This window comes from Ranitomeya variabilis, chromosome 2 (assembly GCF_051348905.1).
Source record: "Ranitomeya variabilis isolate aRanVar5 chromosome 2, aRanVar5.hap1, whole genome shotgun sequence".
NCBI classification, from domain to species: domain Eukaryota; kingdom Metazoa; phylum Chordata; class Amphibia; order Anura; family Dendrobatidae; genus Ranitomeya; species Ranitomeya variabilis.
In genome coordinates this window covers 582,940,674-582,959,773 of record NC_135233.1, presented here as the reverse complement: position 1 = coordinate 582,959,773, position 19,100 = coordinate 582,940,674, and the positions used below count along the sequence as shown (strand labels likewise).

The window sequence follows — 19,100 nt, the reverse complement described above, 5'->3', positions numbered from 1 at the left end:
GACACAACATGGTGTCGACATCTCCTCGCGCAGCTGCCTTCTGCCCCATCACATCTGCTTTCGGCATGTTGGCAGCCTCCATTTTTTTTTCCGGCATGACACAAGCGCAACGTTTTCCCGATGTTTGCTCCCATTTACGCCACTGACGTAGCCGTTCTTGACCTGCGCAATTGGCCTCGGCGGCATCGTTTTGCTCTTGAAAATGTTGGTTTGGTCACACTGAAGAAATTGCATTTGGAAAGACTTGCTGGGTTGTTATCCATTTCCTTCCCGATCTCTTTCCGCACCACGCTTTCATGCTATTCCCAATGGCTTTATTCACAGTTGCTGAACATAACTATTTAACCTTGCAAAGAAAAAAAAGAACATCTTAATTATCCTTTCACCCCTTCAGTGCCAAATGAGACTCCTACCCTGGGGAAAGTACAGGGCTGGAAATCATTAACTGGAACTGTTGAGTTCTTTGCTTTATATACGTAATGTAGGAATAGGCGAAGCCGTTGCTTGATGTCGCCGAGCTCATTTTGTCAAGACAGCAGAGCTGCGTTTGTCATCCTGGACTGAATTAGTTAGGGGATTTATGAAGCGCATCATTGCATAAAATGTTTGCCGCAGTCGCTAGTCATGACATTTCTCTTCGTCACGCATTCACTAATAGTGCTCATCGTTAAGAAATTGGCACATTTCAAGGCTACTTTACATATGCTCCTTACTACCTACACTTTCGAAAACTGTCGTCCAAAAAGTGTCAAAAACAAATAAATGTCTTATTTTTTTTTCCACAATTTAATATTGCCTCCCCGTTCAATTTTTGCCCAACTTTGCAAATTTTGTGAAAGAGGCTGTCCGGTCTTCTCTCTGTGACTTCAGACTGCACACTGACCAGTTTTACCGATATTGCCGAGCGGGTGGTCACGTGACAGCAAGTATGCGATTTGCATACGAGCGGTCACATGTCGACTAGATGTGCTCAACTGTTTTCAGTTCACTTGTATTCAGAAAAGTCAGGCACGTCTAGTTGGAGTGTGGCCAGGAGTGTGCCTGCTCTTGGCAGCAATACCACGCGCACCGCTCACTGTCATGATTCAGAAGAGTGACTGCAGACGTTAAACCGAAGACTGGACAACCCATTAACAAAAATTGCACCCGGTATAAATTCCTTTAAGTTAAAGTTTTCCTTCCTTTCGGCTGTCTTAAAGACTCCATTAGAAATCATTATCACCTCCACTGGTACCGAAGAGAGCCTCAAAACCAAAGATCATTGTGCTGTTTCACAGAAGAACTTCATGCATGCAGATCTGAGACCCCTCTCGTTAAGGTCGGCCTTCCATGGTTCTTATCCTCTTACTTTTGAGGTATCTGAGGACTATAATATTTTGTTCCTTTTATATCAATTTGTTAAATATTTATAAACTGAGGATAAATTATCTACATTTTATGTGAATCTTTGGCTCGTCGTTCTGCTGGTGATATCATTGCAAGCGTCTTGTTTTATTGCCGGAATATAGATGGACTAAGGTAATGTTTAATTATAAGATATTGTTGTAATGCTAATTTATGGGATGTTTATCAGGATTTATATTACACAGCTTATTATACTGGATATTTTCTATTTATTCTCTTACAGCTGCTGCCTATGACAAGCTATGGCGGTCTTCTACTTATTACTTTGTTATATATGATCTTGGGTTTTTTTTCCCATTGGAGACACAAAAAAAATAATCTCTCGCCATGAAAAAATATAAAAAAAAAAAAAACAATAACAAAAATGCCCAGATGTGGTTACAGTATAATAAAAACGAAGCGTTTGTCTTGAGTGCAGCTGACATTTATCAGCCTATTTGTGGGTGCGTTTCCTTTCTCTGCGTAATACAAAACATAATTTGTCACTTTGTAAATACATTCCAGCCTAAATCCCTGCCAGCATCTGTTAGCGTTTGAAGGATTAATGCATTGCACACAGTTCATGTCTACACTTCCCAGCCTGCGTCTGGGCTCATGATTATGGATTTTAGACTACTGGGATGTTGGGGCTAAATATTATTTTAGAACTGATTGTGTTTTTCTTTTTTTTAATGGTTCGGGTGGCTCATTAGATACACAAATGTAACAGCCAAAACTCGTCAGCGCAAATAGCATTGTAAATGGGGTAAAAGGTGTCACGGAGTACAGTGACCATTCACTTCAATGGGAGCTAAAAAGAAGGACCCAAGAACGGATTCTGCTCAGTGTACGGAGCTATGGTGGTCCAGATCAGTGAACTCTTTACTTCCAGCCTTCAAACTGCTGATTGGTGAAGTGGTCGTGTTTCGGACCCTCACTGAACTGCTGATCGGTGGGGTGATTGAGTTTCGGACGCTCACCAAACTGCTGATCGGTGGGATGGTTGAGTTTCGGACACTCACCAAACTGCTGATCGGTGGGGTGGTTGAGTTTCAGACCCTCGCCAATCTGCTGATCGGTGGAGTGGTTGAGTTTTGGACCCTCTCCAAACTTCTGATCATTGGGATGGTTGAGTTTCGGACACTCACCAAACTGCTGATCGGTTTGGTGGTTGAATTTCAGACCCTTACCAATCTGCTGATCGGTGGCTTGATTGAATTTCAGACTTTCACCAAACTGCTGATTGGTGCGGTAGTTGAGTTTCGGACCCTCACCAAAATGCTGATCGGTGGGGTGGTTGAGTTTTGGACAATGACCAAACTGCTGATCGGTGGAGTGGTTGCGTTTCGGACCCTCGCCAATCTGATGATCGGTGGAGTGGTTGAGTTTTGGATCCTCTCCAAACCGCTGATCAGTGGGATGGTTGAGTTTCGGACACTCACCAAACTGCTGATCAGTGGTGTGATTGAGTTTCAGACCCTTACCAAACTGCTGATCGGTAGCTTGATTGAATTTCATACTTTCACCAAACTGCTGATTGGTGCGGTAGTTGAGTTTCGGACCCTCACCAAAATGCTGATCGGTGGGGTGGTTGAGTTTCGGACACTCACCAAACTGCTGATCGGTGAAATGGTTGAGTTTTGGACCCTCACCAAATTGCTGATCGGTGGGGTGGTTGAGTTTCGGACCCTCACCAAACTGCTGATCGGTGAAATGGTTGAGTTTCGGACACTCACCAAACTGCTAATCGGTGAAATGGTTGAGTTTTGGACCCTCTCCAAATTGCTGATAGGTTGGGTGGTTGAGTTTCGTTTCGGACACTCACCAAACTGCTGATCGTTGGGGTGGTTGAGTTTTGGACCCTCACCAAACTGCTGATCAGTGGGGTGGTTGAGTTTCAGACCCTCACCGATCTCATACTGATGACTTATTGTAAGGGTGCAATTAGAGCCACTGACCAATTTGGTCTCGGCCCGTTTTATACGGCCCTCTGACTGCGCGCTAAGGATAGGTAATCAGTACTAAGGTCCTGGATAACTCTTTAACACGTTATATGCCATGATGAAGGTTTGAACATGCGATGTGTTACATCATACCAAGAATAGTACCTTAGAGGCCAAGTCCTCGTTATTAAGCAGTGAAGGCAATTTTGACATACCGTTAATTATCATGAATTTATATATAAACTAGGAAAAATGAAACTGATATGTTCAATAAATATTGCAATAGTGACGTGTTCTTGCATTTTTTCTAAAGGAATAATGTGTCCATGTAACGGTGCAGTACATTGGCACTATATGGTAGCACATAGCGTTTCTATGGCTTCACAATACAGATCTGGGTGTGCCAAGCTCCATGTAGACAGCTCAGCCGGGGACAAGAGGCTTAAGAAACGTTTTGCATTATATCAAAGCATCAGGCGTGTTTGCTTGTTTGTTTTTATTTATATATATATATATATATATATTCATACTGTAAATCGCATTTTAACCCGTTTCGCCAACTTTGCAGTTAAACAGGTTTATAGTTTAAGTGCTGTTATAAATATTTTTGCCTAAGAAGCCTGCTATTCAAATGCATGCATACGTCTTCTCAGGCCGGGCATATTGATTGAATAAGCGGGTGTCCACCATCTTGTTCACTCCAAAGCACCTTTTAAAGGCACATATTACTTACCTGCACTAGGAAAAATGCCAATTCGTTTTATTAAGAGGCATCATCGGCGGCGTAGAAATCGAAGGTTGTCAGATGTAATGGCGTGTGCTGAAGTACTCGTTGTCATATAAATTTACCTGTAGTCATGTATTATTTATTTATTTTTTCCATTTTATATGCCATTATTATAAGTATTATGGCAGCGAAAGCTTTTATGCGCCAGCTGATTGTAGCCCTCCTCGTTTCTTGCAATCTTTCAGGCAAATCTATCCATGTTTTATCCGGGTTTAGCATAAATCATGTTTTACATTAGAAAGAAAAATTTGCAGTGAAAATTGCTTTAACCGCGACTGTTGAGACACAACGACACGATCCTGTATGAGCCCGAAATGCAAGGAGTGAAGTCATACCGCAACACCGTGCACGTTCTGTAATGGATGATTGGTGGATTGAGCTTCACATTCTGAGGAGATAGATAGTGAGATAGATGATAGATAGACAGATAACAGATAGATAGATATAGATAGATAGATAGATAGATAGTAGATAGATAGATAGATAGTAGATAGATAGATAGATAGATAATAGATAGATAATAGAGAGATAATAGATACCGTAATAGAGAGATAATAGTTGGATAGATAGATAATAGATAGATTGATAGATAATAGATAGATAATAAATAGATGATAGATAATAGATATATAGATAATAGGTAGATAATAGATAGGTAGATAGATAATAGAGAAATAATAGATAGATAATAGATAGTAAATAGATAGATAATAGATGCATAGATAATAGATGGATAGATAAATAATAGATAGGTAGATAGATAATAGATAGTAAATAGATAATAGATACATAGATAATAGATGGATAGATAGATAATAGCGAAATAATAGTTAGATAACAGATAGACAATAGATGGATTAATAGATAGATAATAGAGAGAAAATAGATAGGTGATAGATAATAGATAGAGAGATAATAGATGATAGATGGATAGATAGATAATAGATGGATAGATAGATCGATAGATATATAATAGATAGATGATAGAGAGATAATAGATAGATAATAGAGATAATAGATAGAGAAAAAATAGATATAGATAATAGATTATAGATGATAGATAGATACTGTAGATAGATAATAGACAGATAGATAGATAGATACATAGATAGATAATAGATGATAGATACTAGATAGATGATAGATAGATAGATAATAGATAATAGATGGATAGATAGATTATAGATAATAGATGGATAGATGGATGGATGGATGAACAGATAGATGCTGGGGATAAATGGTGATAGATAAAAAGATAAAAAAAGAGGCTGCACTGAAACTGTGCAAAAAATGGATCTTTGTTAGCTCACTTGGCGATGCTTCTAGGATAGAGTTGAAACGCTATTACATGGGCTGATAAAAGTCCATATTTTTTGCACAGGTTATTTGAGTGCTGCCTCTTTTTCTATCTCTTATACTCGTATTATTGCAACAGTTGGATTCTGTTCAAGAAGGCCGTGCACCGGAAGTGTTCTGGTGCTGTTCCATTTTCATTTTTGGGATGGATAGATAGATATTAGATAGATAAATAGATATTGAACAGATAGTTTTGAGATATATAGATTATATAGAGTGTAGACAGGTTATAGATAGGTAATATATATATATATATTGTAAGACTATTCCTACTGAGTGTGTTGGGGGACACTCGCTTGGCCGCGATATTCAGCACACGGGCACGGGTTTTTAAAACAAAACCGTCCATACGGTTTATTATGCCTCATAAACCATACCACGAGCAGTCCATTTACATACTGAACCAGGACATCACTTCAAGTTTCAGGCCCTTATTCTGTGGCAACTAAACACGCTGGTCCTCACTGACCAGTTGCCATGGGTTACCACACAGTTCATGTTACAAGCACCAACAGTTCATGGAGGTACCTTATGGGAGCTCCTGCTCCATCTGCTGACTCCTTGTCAGTCCTCTCTCCTGGGGAAACTGCCTTACGGGGTTCACCAACTTGCCTGGCCAGCACACAACAGTCAGTCCAGAGCCACCGAAGGCCGGTAGCTTCCCCAACACCGATCATCCAGGTCCACAGTCTCTCAGGTGCTCCAAGAAGACTCCACTCACAGGAGCGTCTAACACAGACTGTCCAGGACCATGATCACACTGTGGTCTTCAGAACGTCCATCCCACCTGGGACCGTTCAACACAGAGGCATGTGGCCTGCCTGGGTGCTATTCAGGACTTAGTCCAACACCACAGGCCACCAGGTCCAAACCATGTGCTTTCCAGGAAGCCTCCTCCCAGGTCTTCCAACACAGGCCTCCAGGACCTTGCACTTGGACCTATCCGATCCAAACACTGGAACCACACAGGAACCATGTGACCCACACCCTGGCCACATTATGTACCCGTAAGCACACCCACAGTAATGGATCACCTGGGCTGGTCACGTGATCCTGACATCACTGCAGGTCGATTCTCACGGCCTCAATACGACTCCGTGCACATACGGGGAGACCATGCAGCGCCCCCTACCTGTTACAGGGGTCACTGCATCACAATATATATATATTAAATGTATTGATTATTTTTGTTAATTTTTTATTATATTTGTAGAGCTTAGGATGAGGATGGTCTGCAGCTCAGGTCATGGTGTTGTATGACGGAGAGATATGAGACCTTGCTCCGCCATATGTGAGATGTTAGGTAGTTCTGTCTAGTAGTATTATAGATGTGTCTTCTTCAGGAATAGCGTCGGCTCCTGCGCTGCTGCAGATTTGTTTGTGCGCCCCATAACGTGGGCCTCACAGGCCTTCTGGCAGGAGATGGTTAATCCATTCTTCTGCTCGGTGATAGATTGTGTTGCTTGACAGAGTGAAGGATCCTTGGCACTGTCTGGTTTTAATTCATAGCCTTTAATAAACTAGTTAGACACCTATGCACTGTGTTTAGCCGTGCTGCAGTGCTACAACGCTACCTCTGGCAGTGAACACTCGTCCCTCATTCACTTGAGTGATTTACACCCACTGTGGGCATTTTATATTAAGCACGCGGACTCGGATATGTTCCACAGCACATTAAGTGTAATGCGATATCTTCATCCAAGTTTATCGTTATTTATCTTTTTTTTTGCATTGCAGCACAAAGCTAAGATAGAAGTCATGTGCCTGGATCTGGCCTCCCTCCGCAGTGTACAAAGCTTTGCCGAAGTCTTTAGGAGCAAAAATCTGTAAGTAAAAAGGGTGATAAAATTCTCTCCTTGGGGGGGTTTATTGCATACACCACAGCACAATGGCATTGAATTATCCAATCATGGACAAAACAATCCTTTAATCTGGGTATAACATGGGAATACAGTGTTCCTGACAGTCAGCTCCTCTGAGCCAAGTATGACAAGATGCGATTGTAGGGTCTAGTAATGTTTGTCGTAGACTTACATTATGTAGGAGCTCTGCCCATATGAGTTTACAATCTATAGAGAAGGAATAAAAGGAAGGAGACAGCAGTAATGGATTGATGGAATAGCGGCTTATCCAGATTTTTAGGCCTGGGTCTAAACAAGAGCCTGGTGGCACAACAGTTGTAACAAGGAGCTTAAAAGGGTAAAGGCTGTAAGCGAAAAAATTTTAAGCCAGAGTGTAAAAGTGTCCAGGTTTTAAGGCCATGTGCACACGTTCAGTATTTTTCGCGTTTTTTTCGCGTTTTTTCGCTATAAAAACGTGATAAAAACGCGAAAAAAACGCTAACATATGCCTCCCATTATTTTCAGTGTATTCCGCATTTTTTGTGCAAATGTAGCCTTTTTTTCCGCGAAAAAATCGCATCGTGGAAAAAAAAGCAACATGTTCATTAAAATGCGGAATTGCAGGGGATTCCGCACACCTAGGAGTCCATTGATCTGCTTACTTCCCGCACGGGGCTGTGCACACCATGCGGGAAGTAAGCAGATTGTGTGCTGTTGGTACCCAGGGTGGAGGAGAGGAGACTCTCCTCCACGCACTGGGCACCATATAATTGGTCAAAAAATAAGAATTAAAATAAAAAATAGTCCTATACTCACCCTCGATGTCTTCCCGCCTCTCCGCTACATGCTGCCGCTTCGGTTCCTGTAGCTGGTGTGCGGTGAAGGACCTGTGATGACGTCACTGTCTTGTGATTGGTCGTGAGCGGTCATGTGACCGCTCACGTGACCGCGACGTCATGGAAGGTCCTGCGCGCACACACCAGCTATAGGAAGAGGAACGGATGTCGCTGAGATCGTCTGGGTGAGTATAAGCATTTTTTATTTTTTTTATTATTTTTAAACATTCTCTCTTTTACTATTGATGCTGCATAGGCTGCATCTATAGTAAAAAGATGGTCACACTTGTCAAACGCTATGTTTGACAAGTGTGACCAACCTGTCAGTCAGTTTTCCAAGCGATACTACAGATCGCTTGGAAAACTTTAGCATTCTGCAAGCTAATTCCGCTTGCAGAATGCTAAAAAAAACGCGAAAAAAACGCAAAAAAAAAAATGCGGATTTCTTGCAGAAAATTTCCGGTTTTCTTCAGGAAATTTCTGCAAGAAATCCGGATGTGTGCACATACCCTAAGGGAGAACGTAAGAGGGTCAAGGTCGTAAGCAAGAGCTTAAAAGAGTCCAAGTTGTAAGAGAGAGCGTAAAATGGTCAAGGTTGTTAGCAAGAGTGTGAAAGGGTCAAGGTTGAAAGTGAGAGAATGAAAGGGTCAAGATTGTAAGTCAGAGTGTAAAAGGGTCCAGGTTTTAAGGGAGAGTGTAAGAGAGGGTCCAGGTTGTAAGGGACAGTGTAAAAGGGTCAAAGTTGCTATCGATAGTGTTAAAGGAACAAGGTTGTAAGCAAGAGCGTAAGAGAGTCAAGGTTGTAAGCGAGAATGTAAAAGCGTCAAGGCTGTAAGCAAGAGTGTGAAAGGGTTAAGGTTGTAAGCAGAAACATAAAAGGATCAAGGTTGTAAGGGAAAATTTCAAAAGGTCAAGGTTGTTTGCGTGGTCATAAAATGGTCAAGGTTGTAAGTGAGAGTGTAAAAGAGTCAAGGTTGGAGGCGAGAGTTTGAGGTGGTCAAAGTTGGAAAGGAGAACATATGAGGGTCAAGCTTTTAAAAGAGAGTGTAAGGCTACGTTCACATTAGCGTTAAGCTAATGTGCGTCGGGTTTGCGTCGGCGACGCAGCGGCGACGCATGCGTCATGCGCCCCTATACTTAACATGGGGGACGCATGCGTTTTTTTTTGTTGCGTTGTGCGACACATGCGTCTTTTTTGCCGCAAGCGTCGGACCAAGAAGACGCAACAAGTTGCATTTTTCTTGCGTCCGATTTTCGGCAAAAACCGACGCATGCGTCGCAAAACGCAGCGTTTTTGCGTGCGTTTTGATGCGTTTTTGCGTGCGTTGTGCGTTGCGTCACCGACGCAACGGCGCACAACGCTAGTGTGATCGTAGCCTAAGAGGGTCAGTGTTGTAAGGGAGAGTGTAAGAGCGCAAAATTATAAGCGAGAGATTAAAGGGTCAAAGTTGTAAGCGAGTGTGTAAAAGTGTCAAAGTTGTAAGCGAGAGTTTAAGCAACAGCTTAAGAGGGTCAAAGTTATAAACGACAGCATAAGAGGGTCAAGGTTATAAGCGAGAACGTAGAAGGGTCAAAGTTGTAAGCGAGAGCATAAAAGTGCAATGGTTGTAAGCGAGAGTTTAAGTAACAGCTTAAGAGGGTCAAAGTTATAAGCGAGAGCATAAGAGGGTCGAGGTTATAAGCGAGAGCATAGAAGGGTCAAAGTTGTAATGAGAGTGTAAAAGTGTCAAGGTTGTAAGCAACAGCTTAAGAGGGTCAAGGTTGTAAATGAGAGCGTAAGAGAGTCAAGGATGTAAGTGAGCGTAAAATTATCCAGGTTGTTAGGAGAGCATCAAAAGGGTCAAAATTGTGAGCATGAAAGGGACAAGGTGGTAACTGAGAGTGTAAAAGGGTTAAGGTTGTAAGGGAGAGTGTATGATAGTCAATGGAGTGTATGATAGTCAATGTTATAATTGGGTGTGTGAAAGGGTCCTGGTGATGCTGCCTCCCCATATAAATCGGCACAACTTTTGCCTTTTTTGAGTTTGTCATTTGCAAATTACTCCTTCATTATCCATGAATTGGCATGTACTCTGTAAAACTAACATGCAAGGTTTGATACCCCATCTTAGCAAGTTATTACCTATCTACAGGACCACTTAATCCAATCACTGAGACCATCCAACAATGGGGCTGTGACATGTGATCTCCATAAGTCCTATAGTCAATGGTAGTGCGCATGCGCGGCCATCACTGTATACAAACCTGGCACTTTTTAGCATTTTTCAAGGAAACTGTTGCCAACGCTGTGACCCACACCCCACTGATCTCAGCAATGGGTCTCCGATGTGCAAACTTCAACAACTCTAAAGAAAATTAATGAAGTTAGTGGTGCGCATGTGCGGTGTTCATTAGAGCCCCGTTCTCGGAATCGATTGGGGTCCCTGTTGGTGGAATTAATTGGTGACTACCAAAATAACAGCACTTAATGCCGGTATGTAAACCAATCTTCATCTTTGCTTCTACACAAGAAGCATTTCAGAGGTTTTGCAGCCTCCTGGGATATAATAATCTCCCCCCTTGTCCAGCACTGTTCTCACATCTTGGAGTGATGGTTATTTTATGTTCTTGGCTCCCGACATCTCGTGCCCCTGGACTCTATTTGGGAGCTTTCACCTGACAATCCATCTGTCAATAAACACCATATTGTCTTCTGTTTCTGTTCTAATTCTTGCAGTTTTATTTTGGAGAGGAGCCAGACCACACACGAAGCGTAAGCTCTCCAGACGGCTCCTAACGGGAGGAACGTCTGCGCTGGACAAATACTGCTTTGTGCTACACAATATCATTATATGTAAAGTATTTTACATTGAGCTGTTTACCGAGGACAAGGGATGAGAGTAGAGACGGGCGAGCGCGGTGTGTGCAGCTGGAGGCCAGGATGGAGGCAATGGATGTGATTTGTGCATTGCCTTCTCATCGCTGCGACACTGTTCTGTGCATGGTTAGGTAATTGTGACTGCAATAGAGTTATCATTTTGTTGCACTGATGTACAGTATGTAATATATGTAGTAAGTAGGAAGGACAGGTAGAGGCAGAGCGGGGGGTCGTCAGATATTTACAGTACCGTGACTAGTTAATAAGTAAGTAGGGAATCATGACATCCTGGTACTGGAGGTAAAGAGCAGAGAGACAGAAATAACAGTTTACTAATAGATATGAGAGGTGTAGATACAAGGGATAAAGATAGAAGAGCGATAAAGGAGTAGGTATAGATATAAGAGAACGATAGGAGAGATGAATTTCATGCAAAGGGATGAAGTGATAGATATTAAATAGATAAATACAAGATAGATAATGGATAGAAGAGATAGATAATAGATGATAGGTAATAGATAGATAATAGATAATGATAGATAATAGATAGATATAAAAATAGATCGATAGATAGATAATAGAAGGTAGATAGAAGATAAATAGAAAATAGATAGATAATAGATAAATAATAGATAGATAGATAATAGATAAATAATAGATAGACATGAGATAGATAGATAATAGATACATAATAGATAGATGATAGATAAATAATACGTCGATAACAGATAGATAATAAATAATAGATGATAGATAGATATGAGACTGATGGATGTAGATGAAGATCGGTATAGTCGGAGGAATAAATAGACATGAGCAGGGTCGGACTGACCCACCGGAAACCAGAGGATCTGCCCAGCACCACAATTCCTGCCTCCATTTGCCTGCTCTGCCTTGTATTCTGACCGCATGCACCGAGCGGTGAGTGCGTTATTCCATACTTGGTGCCGGCAGGCCGTCTGCACTGCTCAGCAACAAGTGATGTGAAGTGAAGTTTCTCATCACCTGCTGCTGCTATTGATCTCATCGCTCTCACTGCTCTCTCAGCTGCGGAGCGCTCGATGAGATCAATAAAAGCCGCAGCAGGTTGTCACTTGTTCCTGAACAGTGCAGAAGGCCGCTGACACCGAGTGTAGAACAAAGCACTCACAGCACAGCCGGCTCCATCGCAGACTGTGAGACTGCACACACAGACAGCACGGGGGCGTCTAGAACGAAGTTCATTTTTGGAGGGAATGATGTCACCAGAAGGGGCGGAGCCTTCTTCAGTCCACTGAAGACCCTATAGCAGGAAGTAAAGCTGTGCTAACGCTGTTAGAGAGGAGGGAAATGAGAGGCTGCACCATGGAGCTGTGTGAGGAGGAGAGGACTGAGGAGCTGCACAATAGACCCTTGTACAGATGGGAATGAGGACCCGGGACTCAGTGTGAGTACTCTGAGAATGTATTTTGGAAAAGGTTGATGTTACTTTAGTGGGCTGCATAGAGAAGATGATGAGGGGCTGTGTGAAGAACGAGGGGGATGATGAGGCTGTGGAGAGCGGGGGGATGATCAGGGGCTGTGTGGAGAATGGGGGGATGATGAGGGGCTGTGTGAAGAACGGGGGATGATGAGGCGCTATGTGGAGAATGGGGGGATGAGACGCTGTGTGGAGAACGGGGGGATGATGAAGGGCTGTGTGGAGAACGGGGGGATGATGAGGGGCTGTGTGGAGAATGGGGGATGATGAGGGGCTGTGTGAAGAACGGGGGATGATGAGGGGCTGTGTGAAGAACGGGGGATGATGAGGGGCTGTGTGGAGAATGGGGGATGATGAGACGCTGTGTGGAGAATGGGGGGATGATGAAGGGCTGTGTGGAGAATGGGGGGGATGATGAGGGGCTCTGTGGAGAATGGGGGGATGATGAGGGGCTGTGTGGAGAACGGGGGGATGATGAGGGGCTGTGTGAAGAACGGGGGATGTTGTTGGGCTGTGTGGAGAAGGCGGGAATGATGAAGGGCTGTGTGAAGAACAGGGGATGATGAGGGGCTGTGTGGAGAATGGAGAGGTGATGAGGGGCAGTGTGAAGAACGGGGGATGATAAGGGCGCTGTGTGGAGTACGGGGAGAATGATGAAGGGCTGTGTGAAGAACAGGAGATGATGAGGGACTATGGAGAACTGGAATGATGAGGGGCTGTGTGGAGAACGGGGATGATGATGGGCTGTGTGGAGACTGGGGGGATGATGAGGGGCAGTGTGGAGAACGGGGGGATGATGAAGGGCTGTGGAGAACGGGGGGATTCTGAGGGGCTGTGTGGAGAATGGGAGGGATGATGAGGGGCTGTGTGGAGAACGGGGGGGATGATGAGGGTCTGTGTGTAGAATAGGGGGATGATGAGAGGTTGTGTGAAGAACAGGGGATGATGAGGCGCTGTGTGGAGAACGGGGGTATGATGAGAGGCTGAGTGGAGTACGGGGGGATGATGAGGGGGCTGTGTGGAGGATGGGGGTTGATGAGGGGCTCTGTGGAGAACTGGGGTTGATGAGGGGCTGTGTGGAGAACGGGAGATGATGAGATGCTGTGAGGAGAACGGGGGGATGATGAGGGGCTGTGTGGAGAACGGGGATGATGAGGGGCTGTGTGGAGAACGGGGGTTGATGAGGCGCTGTGTGGAGAACGGGGAATGATGAAAGGCTGTGTGAAGAATGGGGGATGATGAGACGCTGTGTGGAGAACGGGGGTATGATGAAGGGCTGTGTGGAGAACGGGGGATGATGAGGGGCTGAGTGGAGTGCGGGGGGTTGATGAGGGGATGTTTGGAGAACGGGGGATGATGAGACACTGTGTGGAGAACGGGGGGATGATCGGGCTGTGTGGAGAACGGGGGATGATGAGGGGCTGTGTGGAGAACGGTGGGAATGATGAAGGGCTGTGGACAACGGGGGGGTGATGAAGGGTTTTGTGGAGAACAGGGGGATGATGTGGGGCTGCATGGAGGATGGGGGGATGATGAAGGTCTGTGTGGAAAATGGGGGGGATGATGATGGCGCTGTGTGGAAAATGGGGGGGATGATGATGGCGCTGTGTGGAGAACGAGGGGGATGATGAAAGGCTGTGTGGAGAACGAGGGGATGATGAGGGGCTGTGTGTGGAGAACGGGGGGATGATGAGGGGCTGTGTGGAGAATGGGGGGGATGATGAGGGGCTGTATGGAGAATGGGGTGGTGATGAGGGGCTGTGTGGAGAACGGGGGGAGTGAGAAAAAGCCTCTCTGTGCAATTTCTAAAACTGAACTGCCGTGAACTTTCTGAACTCAGCGCTGCACCGTGCGACTTTCTCACTGTGCTAGTTGTGATCTCACTGAGATCACCGATTTTTTTAAATTATTTTTAACATTCTTTCTTTTACTGTTGATGCTGCATAGGCAGCATCAATAGTAAAAAGTTGGTCACACTTGTCAAGCATTATGCTTGTGTGACAAACCTGTCAGTCACATTTCCAAGCGATGCTTGGAAGACGCAGGATTCTGCAAGCTAAAAACTCTTGTGTCTAGCGTGTGACTGGTGTGTATGTGTCATGTGTTTGGTGTGTGTATGTGGCACACGTCTAATTAATACAATCTTTCTGTGCTTTTAAAATATAATTGTTCTTGGCAGCACTTGACTTGTTTACACAAAATTATCTGCTGCCGATAAGGATGTTTTAAATCAAGCATACAAATTATTGCACCCAACAATGAGCGTTTTGCTATTGTTTGGACAGGTATATAGTTGGAAAAAATTCCTTGATTATCAGCTTGACAAGATGGAAGCTAAGGGAAGTACCCCTTAGGCATGGAAGGCCCCAAGAATGATATTCTCTGGTGGGCCCCATGTAAGCCTTACTTATATTGTGGCTGTGCTGCGTTATTCCCAGCCACTTATTTCCTTTTTTTCCCCCCGTCTTCCTCTTCCCTGGGCACGGCGTAGACGAGTCGTGGTGTGTACAGAAGCATGCAGCAGTTAGGGGACTTTGTGAACTCCATTACAGCGCTGTATTTCTCCAGGGAATCAGGAGAACGGGCTGTCATTGGGAAAAAGTAACGTCCTAATACATGTAATGCTTTTGTCAAAATGATTTGACCATGGTCTTTAAAAGCAGTCGTCTGTAACCCTTGGGCAATTTCATATTTTTCTAATCATTTCACCATCAGTTTACAAGCTTCGCGCCCAGCAATAAATCAGACCCAGCCTCACCCGTAATTAGCTGGCAGGATTTTTCGACGTGTAATTGTGTTGTTTACATTTCCGTCTCCATTTTTTCCATTCCTCATAAAAGGCACTTGAAGATGCAGTTTATCTGGAAGAGGTTTATTATCTGCAGCTGAATATTTTGAGATGATAGAATTTTTGTGAAATTAGGCTTATGTTGTTAATTTAATTTTTTTTGCGGTAATTATGAAAATTATTAATCAATAATAACCTCCCTGAAGCAAATAATACACAGATTCCTTTATTTGCAAAGAGCGCCCCTCCTGATCATAGGCCGTGCCTGGTATTGCAGCCAAGCACCATTAATTTTGAGTAACTAAACTTTTATTTTTTTTAATAGTTTTGTCCAGCAGGGAAAGTTTTGAAACTTTACAAATTACTTTAATGGAGGATTTGTCTTCATTTCTGTAAAAAAATAATTGCTTGTAAGTGTCTTCCAGCCTCCGGCTTTTCCCCAGTCTTTTTGCCGCTTTCTGCTGCATTGATATAAGTGCATCCTCGTTTGGAGTACAGATGATGGCAGTGATGGGTCAGCTCCTGTCTCCTCCTCTGCACTGACCAATCAGTGATGGGTCAGCCCCTATCTCCTCCTCTGCACTGACCAATCAGTAATGGGTCAACCCCTGTCTCCTCCTCTGCGCTGACCAATCACTGCCATCAGCTGTACTCCAAGACTTGACTGGGGAAAAGCCAGGGTTTGGAAGCCACAATCATTTTTTTCATAAGAATGAAGATAAATCTCCCAATACAGTAATTTTCATGACTTTCAGTGCTGGACAAAGCTATAAAAAAAAATAAATACGTTTATTTGATCTTTAAAGGGCTGTCTAAGGCTACTTTCACACTAGCGTCGGCCCGACGTACCGACGCACTTTGTAGAAATGTGGCACGACGTGGGCAGCGGATGCAGTTTTTCAACGCATCCGCTGCCCAGTCTAAAGTCCAGGGAGGAGGGGGCAGAGTTTCGGCCGCACATGCGCGGTAGAAAATGGTGGACGCGACGTACGAAGAAACATTCACTTGATCATTTTTTCGTTCCGACGGTCCGCCAAATACCGACCGATCCAGTGCACGACGGACGCGACGTGTGGCCATACGTCGCAATCCGTCGGCAATACGAGTCTATGGGAAAAAAATGCATCCTGCGGGCACATTTGCAGGATCCGTTTTTTCCCAAAACGACGGACTGCGACGTACGTCACACGACTCAAGTGTGAAAGAGGCCTTACGAAGACAATCCATTTTAGGGCAGATAGTCAATATGTAGGGGAATCCCACTGCCTGTGCCCTAAACAACAAGTGGCTTCTAGTAGACCCAATACATACTTCTTACATGTAGAACTATTTAAATAGATGACTACATTTACCCCTGGAGTCACTGCTGCTAGCTAAATGGGTGCCGTTTGCTCTGACAATATGGCTGTTTGCCAAGGGGGCAGGTAATGGGAGTAGAGTTGGTGAGGATCGATTTGCAGGACCTGGTCCATCGGCCATATCAGTAATCTGTAGACCTGAGAACCGCCTCCTACATCCCAACATCCACTGCTCTTCTTTTGATTAGCCAGCCTGGCGCAACATATTCTTTACGGTGTTACTTATTGCGCCAGGCCGGCTAATCAAGAGAAGAACCGCAGATGTCTTCAGGTCGAGACAGTTCTCATGTATTCCGTACATTGACAAGAGGCTATTGATGTGTCCAGGTCCTGCAAATCAATCCGCACTCATGGGCAATTAGCTGATTGCCCACCAGCCAAATTCTAAAATGGGATATATCTTTATTAAATTAAGCAATTTGGGGGGCATTTTGGATTATAGATGAAGTTAGTTTAAAGGACTGTAAAAAAAAAAAAAAAGTGACGGTATACTGCGATTTAGGCTCCAATCGCCATCGTCATCTTAAGCTGTCGATATCCGCGGGATAGGCCAAGTCTATGGATGCTTTTATCCTCTCCCCGGACGTGGGGGCTTTATACTCTCCTCAACAGATGTCAAGGGGGACGAAGTTCTCTGCCCTGCTGATTTTTTGTCCAGAAAGAAGAAAAGCCAACACCAGAGGAGTCTTGCAGCTGCCTTTTCAAGCACCTGCCAACTTTAAACCATAGAGCTTGTAAGCTTCACTCCTTGCCCAGGAAACTGGCCACTTCTGATTCACTGCAGAGGTGGCCGGTAACTTAAGAGAAACTGTACAATTAAACATTCCTCCTTTCTTGAAATCGGAAAGAATTACATTTCAAAGTTACTTTATTTTTCCAAGCACTTTTTAATTCTGCTCATTTAGTAAGACGAGTCAGTCCCATTAAGGTATAGATGTGCCGCTATATCAAATTTCGGATCATCACATTTTCTGCTTTATTAAAATGTTTTTCCCTTCTCAGGCATTTATTACATTATTTATTATTATTAAGGCCATCAGCTCAATCTCAAGCCATGGCGACTTAATGGTTGAACACTGTGGATGAGGATTGATCTTATGCAAGCCTAGATGGGTCCACCAGGGTCTTCTCCACCGTTATCTTGGTAGTATCAAGCCATTGGGTTGCTGGTCTTCACCTTGTTCCTTCTATTCTTCCATCCATGATATCCTTCTCCAGTGATTGTTCTTTTCATATGATATGTCCAAAGTAGGCAAGTGGTAGCTTGGTGATCCTTGGTTCCAGTGACATGTTTGGCTTGATTTGTTCTAAAACTGATTTGTTTGTTCTTCTTGCCATCCATGGTATTGTGTTGTGAACTCTATTTTTGGGCTCCCTCTAGTGGTCACAAGCGGTACTGTGTAGTGTTGTCTTTCTGCAGGTTGCAGCATCAGCTGGTTCGTTATCCTTGGTTGGTTTCCTATTTAGCCCACCTGGATACTCAGTTCCTTGCCTGCTATCAATGTATTCAGTGCTCTTCAGATTCCTTGTGTCTACCTTGCTCCCAGTCTCTCCAAGACAAGCTAAGTTTTTGTTTGATCATTTTTTGATTATCAGCGTTCATTATGTTTTTAGTCCAGCTCGCTAAAATGTGATTTCCTCACTTGCTGGTTGCTCTAGGGGACTGAGTTTCTCCCCCCACACCGTTAGTTGGTGTGGGGGTTCTTGAAATCTCAGAGTGGATATTTTGTAAGGGTTTTTTACTGACCGCATAGATTCCCTTTTCTATTTTCTGCTATCTAGTATTAGTGGGCCTCATTTGCTGAATCTGCTTTCACCCCTGTGTATGTGCCTTCCTCTTACCTCACCGTTATTATTTGTTGGGGGCTTCTATATCTTTGGGGATTATTTCTCTGGAGGCAAGAGAGGTCTTTCTTTCTCTCTAGGGGTAGTTAGTTCCTCAGGCTGGCTCGAGACGTCTAGGATTTTTAGGCACGTTCACCGGCTACTTCTAGTGTGTTTGGATAGGTTCAGATTTGCGGTCAGTCCAGTTTGCCACCTCCCTAGAGCTTGTCCTATGTTTATTACTTAGCTGGAGTAATTTGTGATCCTCAACCACTAAGGATCATAACAGTATAGCAGGCCAAAAAGTGTTTAATGCATCGCAGAAGTGGGATAAAAAGAAGACCTGACTACATTTTTTTTTTTTTCCCTCCCGCTTTTCCTTTGCTGCAGTCTGTTTAGCTTCTTTCATCCCCTTGAACTCTGGGTGGTTTTGAGCTCAGCTGCAGACATGAATGTTCAGACTCTGACTTCTAGTGTGGATCATCTTACTGCACGGGTGCAAAGTATTCAGGATTTTGTTATTCATAGCCCTATGTCAGAACCAAAGATACCCATTCCTGAGTTGTTTTCTGGAGATAGATCTAGGTTTCTAAATTTTAATAATAATTGTAAGTTATTTCTATCTCTGAGACCTCGTTCCTCTGGTGATTCCGCTCAGCAAGTTAAAA

General features: G+C 43.8%; 1 protein-coding gene across 10 annotated transcripts in view; it reads left to right on the top strand.

The window, feature by feature from the left end:
* WWOX (WW domain containing oxidoreductase) overlaps window positions 1–19,100 on the top strand; it is a 1,206,506-nt gene that overhangs the window by 308,400 nt on the left and 879,006 nt on the right. For all 10 annotated transcript variants that reach the window (XR_013221655.1, XR_013221654.1, XM_077288364.1 and 7 more), the window contains exon 7: window positions 7,207–7,295. Coding sequence is in view for 8 of the 10 variants with exons in the window: in XM_077288364.1 (XP_077144479.1) it covers window positions 7,207–7,295 (89 nt within the window). In the remaining 2 variants the exon portion in view is untranslated. The remainder of the gene's footprint in view (window positions 1–7,206; window positions 7,296–19,100) is intronic.